Consider the following 19,219-nt stretch of genomic DNA (forward strand, 5'->3'; position numbering starts at 1 on the left):
GGGTCCAGGTAACGTGGCCATTTCGTAAAAGGCTGATACAAAGAGCTTATTACCTAGCGTTAAGTGACATATTAAGTACGACAACGTGTGCACTTGGGACATGGACTAAGCGTGCTCGTGTACATGCAATATGTTTTACCATAGTATGTCGACTAACGAGTCATAAATGTACATGATTTCGACTAAAACTTGACGGCAGTGACAGAATATATGACTAGTTTACGTGAAAGCAACTACGAAATGTTATCACGCATCATAAATATAGTACAAAATAATCTAATGAAATTATGAAACTCGCCTGGGTTACTCTTGCCTCTAAGTAATGAAGATATGAAGTAGGCAGTAGTTTGAATATGGATTATGTACGAGGTACTGTTGATTAAATTGTTCGATTAACACAGCATTGTAGACTGAACCGGTATAAGTCCAGAATTAATTTAAGCCGAATACATAGCATTACCTGACGAACAGTCGTAAATTTATAGCATTCGTATCCTCTGTTTGGCCATGGAACTCAGCAATTGGAAATTAGGCAGACAGTGGTAAAAAAAAAGGCTGCGTGTTCGAATCACGTCGGGCTCACCAGTGTTGATCACCAACGTAGATGATCTATGTCGAAATGATTGGAGGCCTACTCGAGTTAGACATGAATGGTGTGACAAACTAGCTAATGTCGAAGTCACACCTTGTGGTCAGCATCTTACGTGGACTACCCCATTGACGTATCACGGTACCATAGATGCTTTGAAGACTGTACAACACAGAGGACGTTATCACAGAAATATATTAGTTAAGGTAGATACAAGCGAAAGTAAGACCACTGCCTCTTGAGCCAGTCCATGGCGTATGATTAACTAATGCGCGTTTTGTTGTACATGACCTTGGCAGGGAGCGACGATCTGTTCGACATTCAGTGATCCAACTGCCGGATGATTTGGCTAGGGCTCAGTGACATTTCACTGGCCCTACAGGGTTAAACTGAAGAGCTTCTTAAAAGCTAAAAATTTCAAACAAGGATTTCAGCCATATGATAGATCTCGAAATGATCTGTCTCTTAAATACTTCATAGACGTTACTTTTGGTCATAGTTACTAAATGGGATAGAGATGGTTGACATCCTTTCTAATAATAATTGACATTTTAACTTCAGAATCACTTTAGTTCGTTTCCCCTGTTTTACTGTGATAAATAGTATAAACATGTTAAATCCAAACACTAACTTATACTGACTTTGGAAAACAAAATTTGATTCAACATATGATCGTCATATTCACCAACGTGATTTTATTGGTTAACTTATGCTCAATTGTGTGAATAATTGTAATACTCTGTATGTGTATCCCGTTAAAGTTGCTTTCGTTTGTTTCTGTTTATATATCTATCAATCTCTCAATAAAATTCCATCATTATGTTGATATGCAAATATATGTGACACGTTGACACTCTGGAATTATTAAAATGTAGGTTAGATCTGTCAAGAGCAATCCTGGATTTGTTTTTATTCAAATGTATTTGCTGGTGTCTTTTTAACGTCAGTGTACACATGAATTCAATGCGACTAAAACAAAGGTATAATTCTGGTATTAATCCAACGCTACTATAAGTTCAGTTCGGTCTGTCCATCCGATCATCTTATATTTTAATTCTGTTCAATACTACTACAAATGTCAGTTGATTCAACTATATAAGTATGCAATTAGAAACACTACCATTCGAGTTTCAGTTCAAGGTCAATGAGTTAAACAATATGAATATAATGTTCACATTCACAACCTGACAGCTAGCTCGAAATATATAGCCGTCTTTTGAAAATCGACTGCTTAAATGCTTGTAGGAAACTTAAAGTATTCAGCTTACCATGAAATATTTTTATACACTTTGCTCATTTTTAGATGATTTTTGGTATATTTACTTTAGTCAGGCTTTAAACTTGCTTTGTTTATGGTTTTTAACCTTGAAATTTCAGTATAGAACTTGCTTTTGGTTTATTACAAAATTCATCGTAACAATCACTATAAAGATCAACATTCGATACCTTTACGATATGAAGATAAAATTTAACTATTTGAATCTCTAAATTTCGGTCTTCTAGTTATTTGTTTTGAAGTTGAGAATATTACTGGATATTCGTATTTTAATAAAACTGGGGTTGAAAATTTGGATATAATAGGAAACAACGAAGGACTAAAATATTATTGAAGCAAACTTTATAAGTCCAGTCTATCTTGCAGAACTTTTTTCATATAATTTGAGCTGATATTTTCTGAGTAAACTTTTCAATACCTTGTCAACGACATTATAATGGGTTGCAGAAGAACGGCATAGTTTGGTATTAGTACTACTATAATAATAGATCTAGTTCCAAAGTTTGAAATATGTCATGATGTGAACACTCAATCTGTGAAATTCTATGCGGAAGCCACATCATAGTTGATACTGACTCGTCCTGTCGTGACAGTTAGCAGTATGACACTTAAAATCTCTGAATAACACATTTGTGCTGGGTAGAGAGTAATATGTTAGTACAAAAAGCAATGGAATATAGAGACCACGCCTGCATGGCCAAGCCATGGCATGTCGATTACTACATTCCGCGTTCACCACAGTTGACCTGCTCTTAGTTTTATGTGTTGATTGTAAGTCTCCTCAGAAATTATACACTCAGCTTCAAAAACCATGTGGTTAGGAATCACTACCACGATAGAGTCACAAAATTGTAAACACATTTGTGGGAAACTGTAGTAAAGTAGCTAATTTCCAACTTACGTACCAGGGACTTGATAAATATCAGGGATATGACATTAATATGAGCACAGGAGAATGCCTAACTTCAGTCAACTTATTGGTTCTTTTGTCGGACGGACAACAGATACGCACGTTGTTCAGACTTCAGGAAACTAGTTGGTGGTTGATCCAGGTTACTCGAAACCAACTACAGTTAAGTTCTGTAGAAATCTTAGCAGAGTTATATACTTTGTCAACAGCTCATAGCGAAATGCGAATGAAAGTAAATCGGCTCCTACATAGAAAAGATGAGATGTCACCAACGTGTCAAAAGCAGAATATCCAGAAGTTTGCCCACTCCACATTCACGTTCAGCATTAAAATAGTGAAAATCATGATAGAACAAAAAAAGTATGTCAGTACGTTACAAAACCGCCTGGTTTCCAGAACATCTGAAAAATTAAGTGCATTTAGACTTTCGTCTTGTGACGTCCAGGCAGAGGAGAAAAGGTTAGTAGAATGTACCGCTCTAAACGTTTTGTAGATAGTCCTCACTACTGCTGACGTGGTTAGCTAAAAGCTATCTATCAAGCAACGCTACAATAAGAACCGGTGTGAAATGACCATTTTCAAGACTTTCAGTTGAGAAATCTCATGTTCCCCCAACACTTGATAAGACTAACCAGAATTTTTCCATCAGCCACCATTAACTCTCATTTCTATTTTTTCCGGAAGTCATCGTCGAACACTTAGGATCCAGTGTTGCCAGATCCAGTCATTTCCAAAGTGTTACCTCACTTATTTTTGAAAATATCTTCCATATTGATCTGAAGCTTCTCATTGGTTACAATCATGACGGTATTTATTATACGACGTAGATGGAATATTGATCCGTCTTTAGACCACAAATGCTCCGTAGGCTATTATCATTAGTAACGAGAAAGTTTACTAAGAGTATTTTAGATATATATGATTCATAAATGCACATACACTGAAAATAGACAGTTAGGGACAGTGAACATAGAAATCATACTCTTAGTTAAAATCTGCTAGTGAAAGGTTAATTAGTATTTATGTAGTCTGAATAGTGTAAATATTGTAAGTAGCCAGTTAGAATGAAGATAACAGATGCTTTTATTCCGAATGCGAGAGCGCGCTCATGGATATTATAACAGTCCTCAGATGCCATACGTTACAATTACCTAACTTGGTTGAAATGATACATTTGATGGGGAACGGCAGATTGAGCTGAAGCATAGCAACAACTGACACGGATTATCACTAATGTCTTTGATAAACCACAAGTTGGTCAAAGTCAGAATTTATAAATTTATAATGCCGTACCGTCATAACCTGTAGAAGTTACTGACTAAAAGGTTCATATGTGTTGTTCCTCTTTTAAATAAAAAGTGGCAAAGTATTCAATTGAAAATCATTTAATAATTATTTTATATTCTATACATTAGTATAAAGTGAGATATGAGCTACTCTAAGATAGAGAGCCTCAGCGTGACATTGTTCACTCACATTTAGGGGCTAACAAAACTTCCAATACATGCAACTAATTGCAGGAATAATAGATTGGACAGAAAGAATTAGAATGCTTTCACAGCCTAAAATTGACCCCAACTCCAAGCCAGGTCCTAGGATTCACTATCCAAAAATACGTAAAGCTTTGAGGTTTTCTGATGATAAACAACAAGATGAGATTGTGGTCTCGAGACCAAAGACCAGAAGAGACATGACACTACATACGGAGCTCATACATAGGTAGTAGGGTCAGCTTGAAACATTTAATTTTGATCTTAATACCAAAATGTGTTTATCTCCGCAAACCAATATCTTTAAATAAGAGACATAGTTTGCAACCATTAAAAATCATGAAATCTTGAGGTAATTAGTTCATACGGCTTTTTGAAAACCTGGAAAAGCTTCTTACAATGGAATACTTTATTTTCCTCTTTTTTAAATGTACTAAGATTGGACGAATTAGAAGCTCATAATTCCTAGACATTAATACCTGCTTGCTCTGTTTTATTGTCAAGAATTCAAAGCAGATCAATAGGGAGTGAATAAAATAAGTGGACTGGAAGAGCATGTAGCGTTCAAAACCTGAAATACTTTTTATTATGTATAGACCATAAGACATAAAAACAACATCATATGTGTTAATAATATTTTTTATGCTGTGGAAATTCCTGTCGTTGTGTATTGCTTGAAATGTAACATCATATTGTTATCTGATGTTCTTTGTTAGTCTACATATCAATGGCGCGTGCTATAAGATGTAACTCTCCGATTTCGGCCATTGCATTTTGGAGTATATAACGTCACTATACAAGTATGTTATAAAATCTGATTAACTCACAGTAACTAAGGGCACTTATTTAACACAATGAGCTACGTATTCTTAGCCTCACACTTTTCATGCTTGCATAGTCATGATTGCTAAGGGTGTATATAATGTATGAGTCTGACAATTTTCGAAGCATATTTTTTCTGTGTATTACAACGACCAATTGACAAAGGGTGTCCTAGTGACGGGTTATGCGCAGTCTTTTTGCCATTTTATGATCGGTTTGTCACTCGAAGGTCTTGTAAACCATGCGATCAGGGTATGTGTTTCGTCAAACATTGCTTCGTGGCCATGGTACTGTTGTGGATAGAAAATGTGGTATTTCATTATTGCTTTCAATGCATATCTGAGCATCAAAGTAACTTCCAAGTTATCTGGTTTTTACCATCCTCGTGAAAATGCTCGTATTAAAAAGGCTAAACACTCACCAAATAAATTTCTGGACATGTTATACTATGAGTTTGTTCACTGTTAGTTTACGTTAGTTTTGTAAGCGAACATAAACTAATTTTTTTGGTTACGTTTTGTATAGGGAGGTGATTGCAGGTAGCCGACATGATACTTCGGACCTAGGTTTCGTTGTACTTGGCACCTGTCAGCAAGGTGTAGCTGAAATCTTGAGGGAACCGATATTCCCAGGTTGATCTAAGCATGTTTCACTCATCTTCGTGACAACATCATCCAATCACTACTTTACATTTCAACGCGATGCACGCGGTCTTGTTACTAGCGAATATATTACGAGTCGGTTGATATAATTCGATCAGCACTGAGGGACATACCTGATACTGGTCACTATTCAGCAACCAATTATTTGCAGATATTAGTGTAATCTTGGGGGTCACAATCTGTACAACACAACTCTACACTAGTCCATTTCATGTAACGACTTCAAGGGACCGAATTATATGTTCCAAGTTTTTATTCTTACCAGCCAAATGTTGCATTTAATAATCTTACACTAAACGCTTACACATAACGATCCAACTCTTGCCGCAACATGAAATGTTGGCTGGTGTAGTAGATTGAAAAAATACAGTGACAGCCGTACCAAGGCATAGAATCAGCTCATATAAACACAAAGTTGTGTCCTGAGGTTTTGACTCGTTTCCGTGTGATTATTCATGGTTAGTTGCCGTACATGATTTGACTGAAAGTCTGTCGGAGGTACAGAATTATCTACTTTGTGTAGCAAGTCAAAGTCATTTGCCATGTTTGAGGTGTGTTAACTCATCTTTCAGACACTGACAGACTTGTTTATTTCGGAGAGTTTAGAAATATTAAGGGAAAAGTTTAATTAATCACCAGGTAATTTTTTTCTCATACTCAAAACCCTTCTCGATGCTGATTCTACGAACAATTAAGTGTTTGTATAAGGTTGGTTAATAGTGATTTCTACCATAAAGAAACACTTATTGGTCTTAGGAGTGGCAAGTAATTAAGTTGACGTCAATAAATGAGCTCATCAAAGCTACGTGGAAACGGTACTATAATGCATCGATTCTAGTTGCCGAGCAACTAAGCGGACGGAACGTTATTGATAATAACGATTCTAACATAAAAAAACTGTTACGAAAGCAAATATGATGACGCATGTCGGAAGTGTTATGAATAACATTCCAGCCTTGAATTAGTCCTAATAAGAACGTGAACCGAAATATATTTCCCTGGTGAACAAACAGAATTGAATGTGGTTGATATTTTGACAGATTTGATCCGTCTCGGTTGTTATATGTGCATCCCGTACGTATCGATGCGATATAGCCATTATGACACCACCGTTGCTTCTACTTTGACGTGGTGGTCGGGATTGTTCATCATAATGAAACTGTCGGAATATACTGACTAAAACAATTGTTCCTCAAGGTCCTAGCATATCAGACAGGTCGGTTGAAGAGCGGTAAGACTAAAAGCAGCGAATCCAAGTTCCGAGGGCAAAGTCGTACTCTACAGAGGTCTGGCAGCAGTAAGGTCTTTCCTTCAGACAACCAACATAATAACAATGTTGCGTTCCCACAAGGAGGTGTGGGGTTAAAAAAGATCGGCCCTAGAAATGCACACCTCGCCTTATGCAACTGATTTCCGTCTCTGGAGGTAAGATCTCAACAAGTACAGGGCTAACACAAAAATTACTCACCACAAGTTCGTGTGTGACCGGCCTCATTAGTTATCCCTTGGACACTGTGGTCACGCTCTCGGGTCACTAAAACCACCTTTAGCCCAATTTCCTCTTCAGGTTCCTCTAGAAGAACCCTTCTTCAGTGTGGGCAAACGGGAAGTGATTACCGCCCTCATACCTCTAACAGCACTCGAAATCATGAACCCCGAAATACCATTAAACTTTTTTTCTGTAACTTATCTTTCTTGCTGCTACTGATACCTAAACTTGCAACCTAAAAAGCCGTCTTAAACACTGAACCACACTCGCTATTTAACATCTAAGACCTTAATTTAGACTAAGCCGGTTAATGATGTTTGGTTATATAAACGGGTAATTAGACAATTCTGTACTTCCAACTAATCGCACACTTCCTCTTTTCATATTAAAAAAGTGTTTTACATCATTAGATTCATTCTTCTAGTTAAGATTTCCAATATCTTTTTATTTTCATCAAACAACTATTGTTGAACACGTGGTTCATGAAAATTGTTTTTCAGTCAATGGATCACAGTTTATTTATGCTTCTTCATATATTCATTTTTTTTGCTTACATAAATAACCCTTTATTATGTAAATCGTTTTAATTTTGTTGATAAATTCAAGGTTATTTATAGTGTATATATATTGTACGTGATCCATTTATCATAAATGTATTTTTGGTTGACAAAAGTCGAAGGAAAATATCGTTTATGGGTATCAATTCACATGGTATCTGCTTTTGTTTGTTATTCTTCAACTTATTGTGTATTTACTTTTCCCATGTTTTATACTTTATGTAACTGTATTTCTGTCAACATTAGATTCTTTTTTTTGTTTTCTCATGCTGGTGCACCTAAAGATGTATCCTATGAGGTTTCTTTTTTATGTGTACTTTGCACCTTCGAAGTACAATGTACTTTTACAAAACTGGCAGGACCCTGATCCTACACTCAGCCTGGGTAGTGATCATATAAAAGTAATCGTGAAGTTCGTGTATCTGGTTAGCTCGGTAAGTGCTGGTAGGGGTGTGAGTGATGAGATCAATGCACGTATAGTGAAAGCCAGAGTGGCTTATGCCAATCTGGGCCATCTTTGGCGCATTCGTGATATCAGTCTGGCTGTAAAAAGTCGAATCTACAACGCATCAGTGAGAGCAGTTTCGCCCTATGCTTCTGAAACCTGGCCTCTCCGAGTTGAGGATGTTAGACGACTCTCTGTGTTCGATCATCGTTGTCTCCGAAGGATTGCTGACATCCAGTGGCAGCGCCATGTTGGTAATGCAGATGTTTGGTATCGTGTGTTCGGCCACAGCGATGATAATTCAATTGGTGTCACTAGCTTGAAACACCGACTTCGGTGACTTGGACATGTCCTACGAATGTCGTCCCAGAGAATTCCACGTCGTGCATTATTTGCGGATGCTGAAACTGGTCGGATTTGGAGATGTGGTCAATGTTTGGCATGGTGTCGTGGTATGAAACGAAGGTGTGCAGGATGTCTTCTGTTGTTACTTCACGACTACCTGGTTGGGGTTCTAGAGATGGTGCACCTCAGTGGTTTAGGACGTTACCAGATGGCTCAGAATAGGAGCCAGTGGTAATCCTGTTACAGCTTTCTTTTACTTCAAAAAAAGTGGCCCTCAAATGCCCTGGTACGGCCGAGAGTAGGGAGAGTCCACTTTCCTCCTCGAAATGCTCTCACACGGCCACGCGTATACAGCCTCTGCCAGGGAAGTCCTACTCACTGCCTTCTCGCGCCACGGGTGTTGTTTACGAAATTGAGAGGACGAAAAGCGAATGTCCGGTGCTTTAACCGGATTCCAAACCAATGGTGCACATGGGCTCCAGTATCCTGCGGGAACAAATGGCGTATGAACCAATCGTTGGTCACCGGTTACCATGGAACTGTATCTCCTTACGATGCTCCACTGCCTTGTGGATCAGACCTTTAGGTTGAAGGTTCCGGGTGTGGCCCCTAAGCAAACCACCTGTTTCGGTTTGGGCACCCGGGCAGTATCCCAGTACTCACACAAATCGAATGACTTATGTGGCGCATATCTATTTGGTGCCTCTTTGTACCAATGTTTATGTGTTTAAATAAGTAATAAATAAAAGTGAGCATAACTTCTGGTTATTTTTTCTAACTGAACTGTTTCTCCAATTATTATTACTATTATCATTATTATTATTTTCACTCTCATACACTAATTTCTGTTCATTATTGTTGTTCTTACACACAATTTACATTCTCTGTCTCTTCACAGCACCATTGTTATTGTGTGGCACATATATATTTTTTATGCTTCCTTGTACCAATATATGTTATGATAAATAAATAAAATATCAATATTAAAACAGCAGATAAACAAAATGAAGCCGTCTAGTATTACTATCATTTTCATAAACAGTATGGCTTTATTTTGAGTACCTAAACCTGTACTTGATGAGGTCTAGAAAACATAATTATCACCATCGTTTTTCTTCTGAATGTAATTTTCCTGTACTGGTTTGAACTATTGTAAGTCAAGTTGGCCGTCCGTGCCTGAAATCTGTTTCTAAATTATATTCATTCTTGTTTATTACAGATGCCTTTCTGTCGGGCTCAGTCAATTTTCACCTGATGTCTCAAGTCACTAATACTACCACTGGTATCAGTAATAATAATAACAGTAATAACACGCCATGGAACAGAACTCCCGGTAAGTAGCTATCTCTTAGTTGTTTTGTTCCATCCTGTTCTATTATTTTCGTATCTGTCGTTAATTTGCAATGCAAAAGTTGGTGTAACCTTCAGTCTCAGTGTTTTATTAGTTTAAAATGGTGGCGGTGCTACCCATATTTAGCGTGTATGTATTCAGCTCTTAGAATTCACACTAACAAAAGTTGTGAGTTACACCTAGTACCTCTCTGCTACTGCTTAGTTTCCAGTTTGTTTAATATATATTTATATATATGCGATTCGGTAACAATTGCATAATATTTGTATTAAGGTCCTATCACGTTCACATTTAAGATTTTCTGTTACGCAATAGGTTCTTTGTTCATGCTTCTCTGAAAAATTTCAGTTGATACTTCTGTTCTTAACCAAACTGTGAAAATAATTGTTATTGCGAGTGGGCATCAGTCAGTCATCACCATTGTAGAGCCTGGCACAAATATACGTTGGTCCAAGTTAGTACAATGTGACTAAACTAACTATATGTATAATACAGGGTATAATACAGGTAAAGTTAAGCATGGAGTATTTGATGAAGAAAAATTCGATCACCAAATCTCCATTGACTGAAGTATTTAGGATACGCATTATACATATGCATACACTGGCCTATTCACTACGTTACCCCTTACAAACTTAATATTTAGTTGACAAAGACGTTCAAATCAAGATTTGACACAATCGTCTAGTGTTAGTGATCACTAGCTTCCCAGTTAAAATTAACACTAGCTATTGAATGCTTGGGAACTTCAAATGGTACAGATAAAAACCGATTTCAATGATAAGACTTTCGTGATCCTTTCTCCTTAGATCCTAAAAAGCCTTTCTTCTTTTCATCTATCTTCCCCTTTTACTTGAACTTATGTCCTTTTTTATTTTGATGTCTTTCTGTCCACTTCATTAATTTACTCGTTTTTGTACTATTCATTTGTTGTCATCATCTTAACCTGGGTTTCTTGTGGTGTCTATTTTCTAAAAATAATACTACTTCATTTGTGGTTGATATTATACATGTTTTCAGTACTCCTTTGTATACTACACATCTACTCTTCATAATGTACATTATTTAGTCATTTATCCCTCTAATATGACCTGATAAATTAACGTCACTTTTCTCTCCTATATTGCTGATTAGCTAATTGAGCTAACCCTGAATGTTGGAGACAATACGACATTGAAATGTAAATTTATAAACTATACTAAAGGTAAATTGAATTAGGCGTGTGCCTTTTGCATAATACATGCATGTACTGTTTTTTTTTTTTTGCGATGAAAGTAATAAATCAGCTTATCTAAAGTTTAGTAAACCAACAAGCGGACAGTCGTATTATGAAATAAGAATAGATAACAGTTTGTTTATCTTGGATATATTTGCTGGGAAAATGTGGAATCGAAATTGTTCCTAAATAAACAATTAATTCCAAGAAATAGACATAATGTAGAATAGAATCTGGCAGAAATTTTCAGATATCCATGACATTTGTATCTTGCTTTTATATCCATTTTCTTTTTTGTGTCTTCTATCGTCTTTATTTCCTGTTAGTATGCTTAGATCGAGTGCTACGTTATTTTCTTCCAATCTACTTGTTACAACAATAAAAATATGTATAGAATGAACCAGTGTCAGGTGATTGAAGGAAACCTCGGAACTAGGTTTTGTACTGGTTTCCACTCGTTATCAAGGTGGAATTGTGATTCTGGGCGGCCTAATGGACTCTGTGGCATCTTGACTTGTCACTCCGTTTCACAGTCTGATATATTACCACTGAGCTATTGGAACCACAACTAGCCTGTTGTAGGGCCAGAACGAAACTGTTATAGGAGGGGGGGTTCAGTGATTGGAAAGACGAGTTTTCCGACTGTCTAAATCGATGAGTAGAATTCGGATTGATCAAGGAATCACAATAATATGATGTAACTGAGTGGTGGCCGTTCACGATATCGTACAGTTGGTTTAAGTTTCCGAATGATTGAAAGTCGAAGATGAGACCATTAACCAGATGAATAGATTTTTTAGTGTAATAAAATAACGTGATTATATACAGCATATGGACACAAAATAGATATGAAAAAACGTAGGCGATTGATGGTAATTAGCTTGTAGGTCAATCATTCTTCAATCAATTAAGACCTTAATGGTAGGCCTAGTCTTTGAGGATTCGAGGGTTTTCTGCTGACTGCCTCTAACCGCCTCACCGGTTACCTCAACATAATGCACAAAATACTGAGTCAATCAGACTAGCGGCTACATAACAGCTTGACATAGAAAATGTTTCTCATCTTGGAGTAAAGCTCTTTCTCACGTTTCCTTATTTGAATTGGTGAAGTGTGGGTGTAGTCTGGAATTAGAGAAAGCGGCTATAAAGGTAGTATTAAGCGTCCAGTTAGCATACATATCAGTTAATTAATTAATTATTTATTTTAATCTAATTATGATAGAATTATTTTTTATAACATTGACAATATTAATCCAATGTAAAAATTAAAAATCTAATTCTCATTCTAGGTAAACCTGGTATTGGCACTGGTGGTACTGTTAATTCTTATCCAACATTTTCAACGCCTTCAAATATTCCATGGTCTACAACTAGAAATGATGCTGTAGATTTAATACAAGGACGTGGTCAAATTGAAGGTATTCTAATTTATCTGTAAAATGGGTAATGATTTATTTATTTCATTTCTGTAAATTAGATACAATTAATAAAATTCCAACAATTCACTCTTTGATGTCCTATGATAATAATCCGAAAAATTCCGATACTACTATTACTACAGGTGGTGGCGTTGGTCAGATGTGGCCTCTTCCTGCAATTTTCGACTCAAACCGAAATTCTGATCGTAATGCTGTTGGTGGTGGAGTAGGCGAGGTAGGCGGAGAATTTTTACCTCAGGAATCAACTACAACTGATAACCAGGTATTAATGATGTAAATTTAAGTCGATTTGATGAATCTTATTGTCTAATTTGTAGTAGTTTTTCGATTATCGCGTTGTGGTTGATGTTTTGACAGAACTTTGTTCAATCTCGGTTGGCATATGTTAATCCTTTGGGGGTTGCCTCGATATAGCCATTATGACACAAGTTGAGATGAAATAGATGGAACGTGATTAACGATGGAATCCAGGACGCGTGTTTCATCCTATTTAGGACTCGCCAATTGGATGTATCTGCATCCCGGAGTTGATATCCATTCCTGGGCTCGAGCCCAGTACCTTCCGCTTAAAACGCCAACGCATTACCCACCATAGCTACTTGGTGCATCTGTTCTATGTAAACGTGTTATAATGTGTATATCGAGGCAATCCGTATAATGGACATATACCAATCAAGATCGACGAAATTTCAATCAAATTATCAACAACGGGATAGTCCAGTCCATTTCAATTTGAGTATATTGTAACTTTGAAGTCAAGTTTAAAAACTGCATTTGATGAACATCAACTCTGTGATGCAGATACATCCATCTGACTAGTCCCAAATGGTATGAAACTCACGTCCTATATTCCATTGTTAGATGCATTCCATTTATTTTATATAAATATTCTTGTCGGTTACTTTGGTACTTAAGCCATTCGTTTTACTTTCACTGGTAAACTAATAGTTTTGTAAAAATGTTTCATATGAAGTTCTAGTGTTTTAAATTGATTATCAGTCTTTATGTATTTAGGCCAGTTTTGGATTATGAATGTACTAATATTAATTTAATTTCACTTTGGAGACTCATCATTTGTGATAAGCTGCAATTTTTTTTCTTTTTAAATAGAGTAATTTGAACTCATCACTTTTTATACCTAAAAAATGTCATTCAAAATAATGTACATTAATCCGTGTATTTCTGATCATTGGATTTAATAGAATTTAATTCGATGTTGACATTGTGTTGTTTTCTTGAAGATGTGATATTTTTCAATTAATTCTATACACAAAAAAAGAGCTCATTGTTCTTAATTGAGGAATGATATAGGCAACAAAAAAAATAATCAATTTGATGATATTCACTACTAACTCATTTGTGTAGATGCAGATTCTTGTATTTGGCTTCAAATTACACTCTAAGTCTGTACAGGCTAGTAGTGTTATTCGGTTGTTTAAAGCGGCATTGATAGAGATTGTGTTGAACTTGGGATATAGTAACTAAAGGTCTAACACTTTAACCATTTAGCTGATGGTTCGATGATTATCATATACTTTATGGTATTTTTCACATTTATGGAGGTTTTGTTTGCATAGATGGTTAGTATTTGTAGCTTATATTTTCCTTTTTCTCTAATATCAAGGTTTGATTGTCATGATTTCCAGTCAGTTATATTCATTCAACATATAATCTGGCACATATGTGCTTCGGTTCAATTTATAACACCACAGCACAACGAGATAGTGTCATCAAAGCTAATCTCAGTGTAGTAGTACTAGTAGTGACCGCTTCAGTAATAGTTATAGTTCCTGTTTGTCCCTAAATGCCCTGATACGGCCGAGAGTGGGTAGAGTCCGCTCACCCACTCGAAACGCTCTCACATGGCCACGCGTATATAGCCTCTGCCAGGGAAGTCCTACTCACTGCCTCCTCGTGGCGGGGGTGTTGTTAACGAAATTGAGAGGAGGAAAAGCGAATATCCGGTGTTTTAACCGGGTTGGTGGACATAGAGAGTCCACCTAGGTGAGTTGGAAAACCCTCATTCCAAACCAATAATGCACATGGGCTAGCTCCAGTATCCTGAAGAAACAAATAGCGTATGAACCAATCGTTGGTCACCTGCTACCATGGGAGTGCATCTCTTTACGATGCTCTACTGTTTTGTGGATCAGACCTTTAGGTCGAAGGCTCGGAGTGTGGCCCCCTAAGAAAACGACCTGCTTGGGTTTGGGAACCCAGTCAATATCACATCCATCACACATATCAAATGAGATTTGTGTGGCGCATATGTATTTGGTGCCTCCTTGTACGAATATCTGTGTGCTCAAATAATAATAATAATAATAATAATAATAGAAAAAGGAGAAAAAAGTATGTGATGACTTCAAGGCTCATGTTCTAAGGGAAGACAAGGTGTAAATGCATCTGCGGCGTTGCGTACCATTCTAAGCTATATCACCAAAATTCTACTACCACTAGTCATGATAATCATTTGTACCCCAACCAGATATCCTGTATGTAATAACAGGGGTATCTTAATCCACTTGTCAATTAATCCATGAACTAATGTCACATTTAGAGCTTTAATTTCTTTTTCCAACATATTTCTTCACCAAACCTCTCGTCATGGTAGGTGGTGCTTGGGCCATACCCCATGCCTAACCTTAGCATTACTCACTTGGTGGTCCCAAAACACAAAATTGATGCTTCCAAGATATGTATGATCTCGTACTAACAACCTACGAATAATCCCTTGTTAACAGGACAGAGATACAAGTAAAACTTAATTCAGATAACATACTGATTGGTCAACGTCCAACCAGTTAACGCTAGTGGATTACCAGAGACTTCCAGTATAAAAATTATAAATATACCGATATTTTCTTACTGTATGAACCTAGTTGACTTGCTGTTTTGTTTGGAATGTTATTACGTTCCTACCCAAACTGTGATTCCATTCGGGGACCAGTCGAGTGGAGTAGCGTCTGTGGAATACTAGATAATAGAGCAATGCTAGATTAAAGTAGGAGACCTAACACCTCTATTCTTACACCCATAAACTAGGACTGAGCGATCTTCTTCAGTATTCCAGAAAACATATTTTTTAGAGTCACTACTTTTTCTTACTAAACTTATTAAGTATTTCACTTATTCCAACACATACTTTTTTGCATAGTGGGCAACCACACCTTTTTCAGGTCAAACAACTTCAAATGTCAGCTCTCTATTAGGTTCGCCTAATACATTTCCTATCAGTAATAATCATATACAAGTTCTTAATCCATGGTCTTTCGATAATCCAAATAATAATTGTTCTATTACTGCGCCTCGAGCAATTACTGGTCAACAATTAAATAATGTAACCTTAGCAAACACACCGTCGGACACATTGAATTCAGATCGTTCTCGTCGTTATATACAGCATTGGACAACATTGAATAATGAACAAGATTTGTTAAATGGTATGTGTGTTTTTTTGTTCTACCTTTTCAAAACTTAACATCTTGGGTTGTGCATTTGTTAGTATGACGTTTTACTAACACTTTGAATTCATTATTAAATTTCGACTTGTTATTACTGCATGGTTCAGAATAGATGAAGTGATTGATACATATTGTCGATTGCTTATCCGTGTCGGTAGATGTCTCCAAATGCTACAAAGAAGTGGCCTCAATGATCTGTATGAACTAATTCCATGGGAGCAAGTAAACTGTTATATGTACATTGAAATGGTCATTCATGGCAACTTATTTTCCATGTAGTGGCGTACAAGAGTGCGATTATAGTAGATTATACTAAAGATTTCCTGCTCAATTTGTAGGTTGTTCATCAAACCCACTTCGTTGTAATTAGGTTCATCTACCAGTGTAGGTTAATATTAAACAAGGAATGTTAATTACCTCATCTATTATGCAGTATGTAGTAAATACAAGCTATACGGACTCATCCCTTGACATCATTTACAAAATCCGACCAAGGATACCAACAGATGAACGTCTTAATTATTATTACCTACCGATGTCATTTTGAATTCTGAACAGTGTCATAAACTTCAGCGCGTATAATACATCGGTTTCGTCATTATTACTGCTTCTATACACTGTAGTATGATATTATTTTATTGTGAAATCTTATTGTCTATTCTCAGTGTTGAAAGAATCATGATGTTTATATATCCACATATTTGTCCTTGGTTTATGCAGCTTAACATTTATACAAATATGATTTTCCTAATACCTTGATACTAATTCGATACTTCATGAGTAATAATAGACGCTGGAAACTATAATCTTGGGAAGACCCGGAAAATTGCTCGAAAAAAGCCCAAAGGGGCACTGAAAACACTTGGAAATATCTTATCCAATCAGCACGTTTCTCAAAAACGTCTAGGAAGTGAAAAGTCGCATGGCAGCATTCTGATTGGATGATTACTTATCCTGCTACTATGTTTCGAAGGGTTTCAGGGCATTCCAGAAGCCGGATGCCATCTGAAATACTATAAAAACCCTAGATTTTCTGTAAATAAACTAACCTTGGAGCTCAATTTGTCGTGTAGACCTAGCATGGGGTTACTACAAAAGCTTAGGAAACCGAATCAAGCGTTCAGTTAGAGGATTTATCATATGACTAAGGCGAAAATAAGTAGTATGTCCCAGTATGCAAAGTATAATGACAATCTTAACACTATTTTGGGTTAAATTCATGCATGGCTGACTTTTTTTTAATGTAACAATCCATGACATACTATTTTACGATTATTGAAACTTAGTTGATCTAACACAATATCTGTTCAACAGGATATTCATCCTTACCTTGTATTGTATAGGCACTGATCATTGACCATTGACGTCATCTTATCTGTCTATTTTGGTTTCAGACAGCTCAGTAGTAGTATCGTTAGTACTCACACAAGCAATATGGCTTGAAGTCCAGTGCACAAACCTATACGTATTAAATGAGTATTTGTAGTATGATAATGGGTGTGTACCCGATTGGACTAATTTAAACATACTAGTTACTTTCAGTGGATGGGTAAATTACATAACTGGCTCATTCATCAGGTACTTTGACATAAACCACACTCAGTGTGAAGAATTATGATAATATCTATTGCCCAAACCGAATTTGGTGAAGCGGATTTCGAACCTGGGACAGTTAAAAGCTGAATATTTTAAACATTAAGACACCTCTTAGTGAATGAAACGTCTCCATTTGTTTCTACCTATCATTTTATGTAAATTTCATCGATCCTTTATTCTGCTAATTTAGAAACGGGTTTAATTTAAATGGGTTATTTTTTCATTTTATTATATTAGTTTACCACACAGCCTATCATATAAACCTGCGTAACATAGTTAAGTTATATCCTACATCTTTTATTTATTTTGGAGCATTATATACCTTCGTCTCTCTGGTGAAAACTTCATCGTTTATTCTTTTGTATGTTTTATGAATTGTAAATCTATATTCAAAGTAATTCTATGTTTAATAGTTGAATTCATGAGTTAATTGAAGCTAAACCACCATGGAAAACCCCTCTCTGAATTCTATGTTTGCTATTTTATCATTTATAAGAGATCTCATATATTTCGATAAAATCTATTTATTTTCTTTTTTCCCTTTATTCAGACGATCGATCTGGATTGGCTTTTCCTTTATCAAGTATAAACATTAATAATAATAGTAATAATTCCGTCAGTGGATTCGGCAATCCTTCTGATTTTATTGAAAATCAGTCACTTTCTTCTAACATAAACAATAATGCAAGAGGTAGTAACAAGCTATCAGAATTTGATATTGGACAAACTAGTTTAAAAAAGTCTAGTTCCGATATCGACTCTTCGGTATGTGATGCCGAGGAAGCTATTCGCACTGCGGTTAATACTACTGAACCATGGGGTATTCATCCAGTTGATCAAAGCACACCATGGAATTGTTCTGAAGCAAATGGTGACTGCTTGCCAATACATTCCTCTGGACCGATTACAGGATCTCCACCTGTGAGTGAAACTTCTGCTGCATCACGAATTTCAGGTCATAATCAATCTAGTGGAGTGTCAACTATCCAGCCGACAGGTTCTCAGTCATCTTTACATTCCAGGCGTCTTAGCTCCACAGCTTCTTCATTTAACAGAGATCTGGAATCAAATGTTTGGCCAAGTGAACCTCCAAACGGTACTGGGATTTGGGAGTCCCATTACGAGAGTCTTGGTGAGAGAACTGCCCGATGGCATCAAAATAGTGGTAATTCTACACAAACATCTCAGGCTCCATTTTTATCACAACTTATCAACCCTCCTAACTTCACCTCTCATCAAATTTCACATCCCACTATTAGATCTCGACCTCAACAAGGTCAACTGCCACCAAGTACTGAAAGTTTTCGTGGAATCAATCGTGCAGTTCCAGGGACTATATTTCCTGTAGGACAACCACCTTCAAATTCAAGTGTTATGAATTTGGGAACAAGACCGATTTTCGGTGGAAATCATCCAATAGGACCTGTTAATAGTAATATAGCGGGAACCGGTAGTGGTGGTGCTTCATCTAGAAGCTTCCCAATAGCTAATCCGGTGAATCTTGGTTCAGGAGTTTCTTGGCCCTATACCTCGGGAACACAACCAGGTTTGTAAAATTTTTCATTTTC

The 19,219-nt window shown here is 36.6% G+C and overlaps 1 protein-coding gene across 1 annotated transcript in view; it reads left to right on the plus strand.

Moving 5' to 3' along the window:
• The first annotated feature begins 4,990 nt into the window (after nt 1-4,990).
• The window catches only part of CDC25_1 (cell division cycle- protein), a 34,905-nt gene continuing 20,676 nt past the window's right edge, over nt 4,991-19,219 (plus strand). The window contains exons 1-6 of the mRNA XM_051216676.1: nt 4,991-5,065; nt 9,805-9,918; nt 12,442-12,570; nt 12,714-12,853; nt 15,749-16,034; nt 18,202-19,197. Of these exons, the coding sequence (XP_051065271.1) occupies nt 9,840-9,918; nt 12,442-12,570; nt 12,714-12,853; nt 15,749-16,034; nt 18,202-19,197 (1,630 nt within the window). The 5' untranslated portion in view covers nt 4,991-5,065; nt 9,805-9,839. The remainder of the gene's footprint in view (nt 5,066-9,804; nt 9,919-12,441; nt 12,571-12,713; nt 12,854-15,748; nt 16,035-18,201; nt 19,198-19,219) is intronic.

This window comes from Schistosoma haematobium, chromosome 6, assembly GCF_000699445.3.
Source record: "Schistosoma haematobium chromosome 6, whole genome shotgun sequence".
Lineage (NCBI taxonomy): Eukaryota > Metazoa > Platyhelminthes > Trematoda > Strigeidida > Schistosomatidae > Schistosoma > Schistosoma haematobium.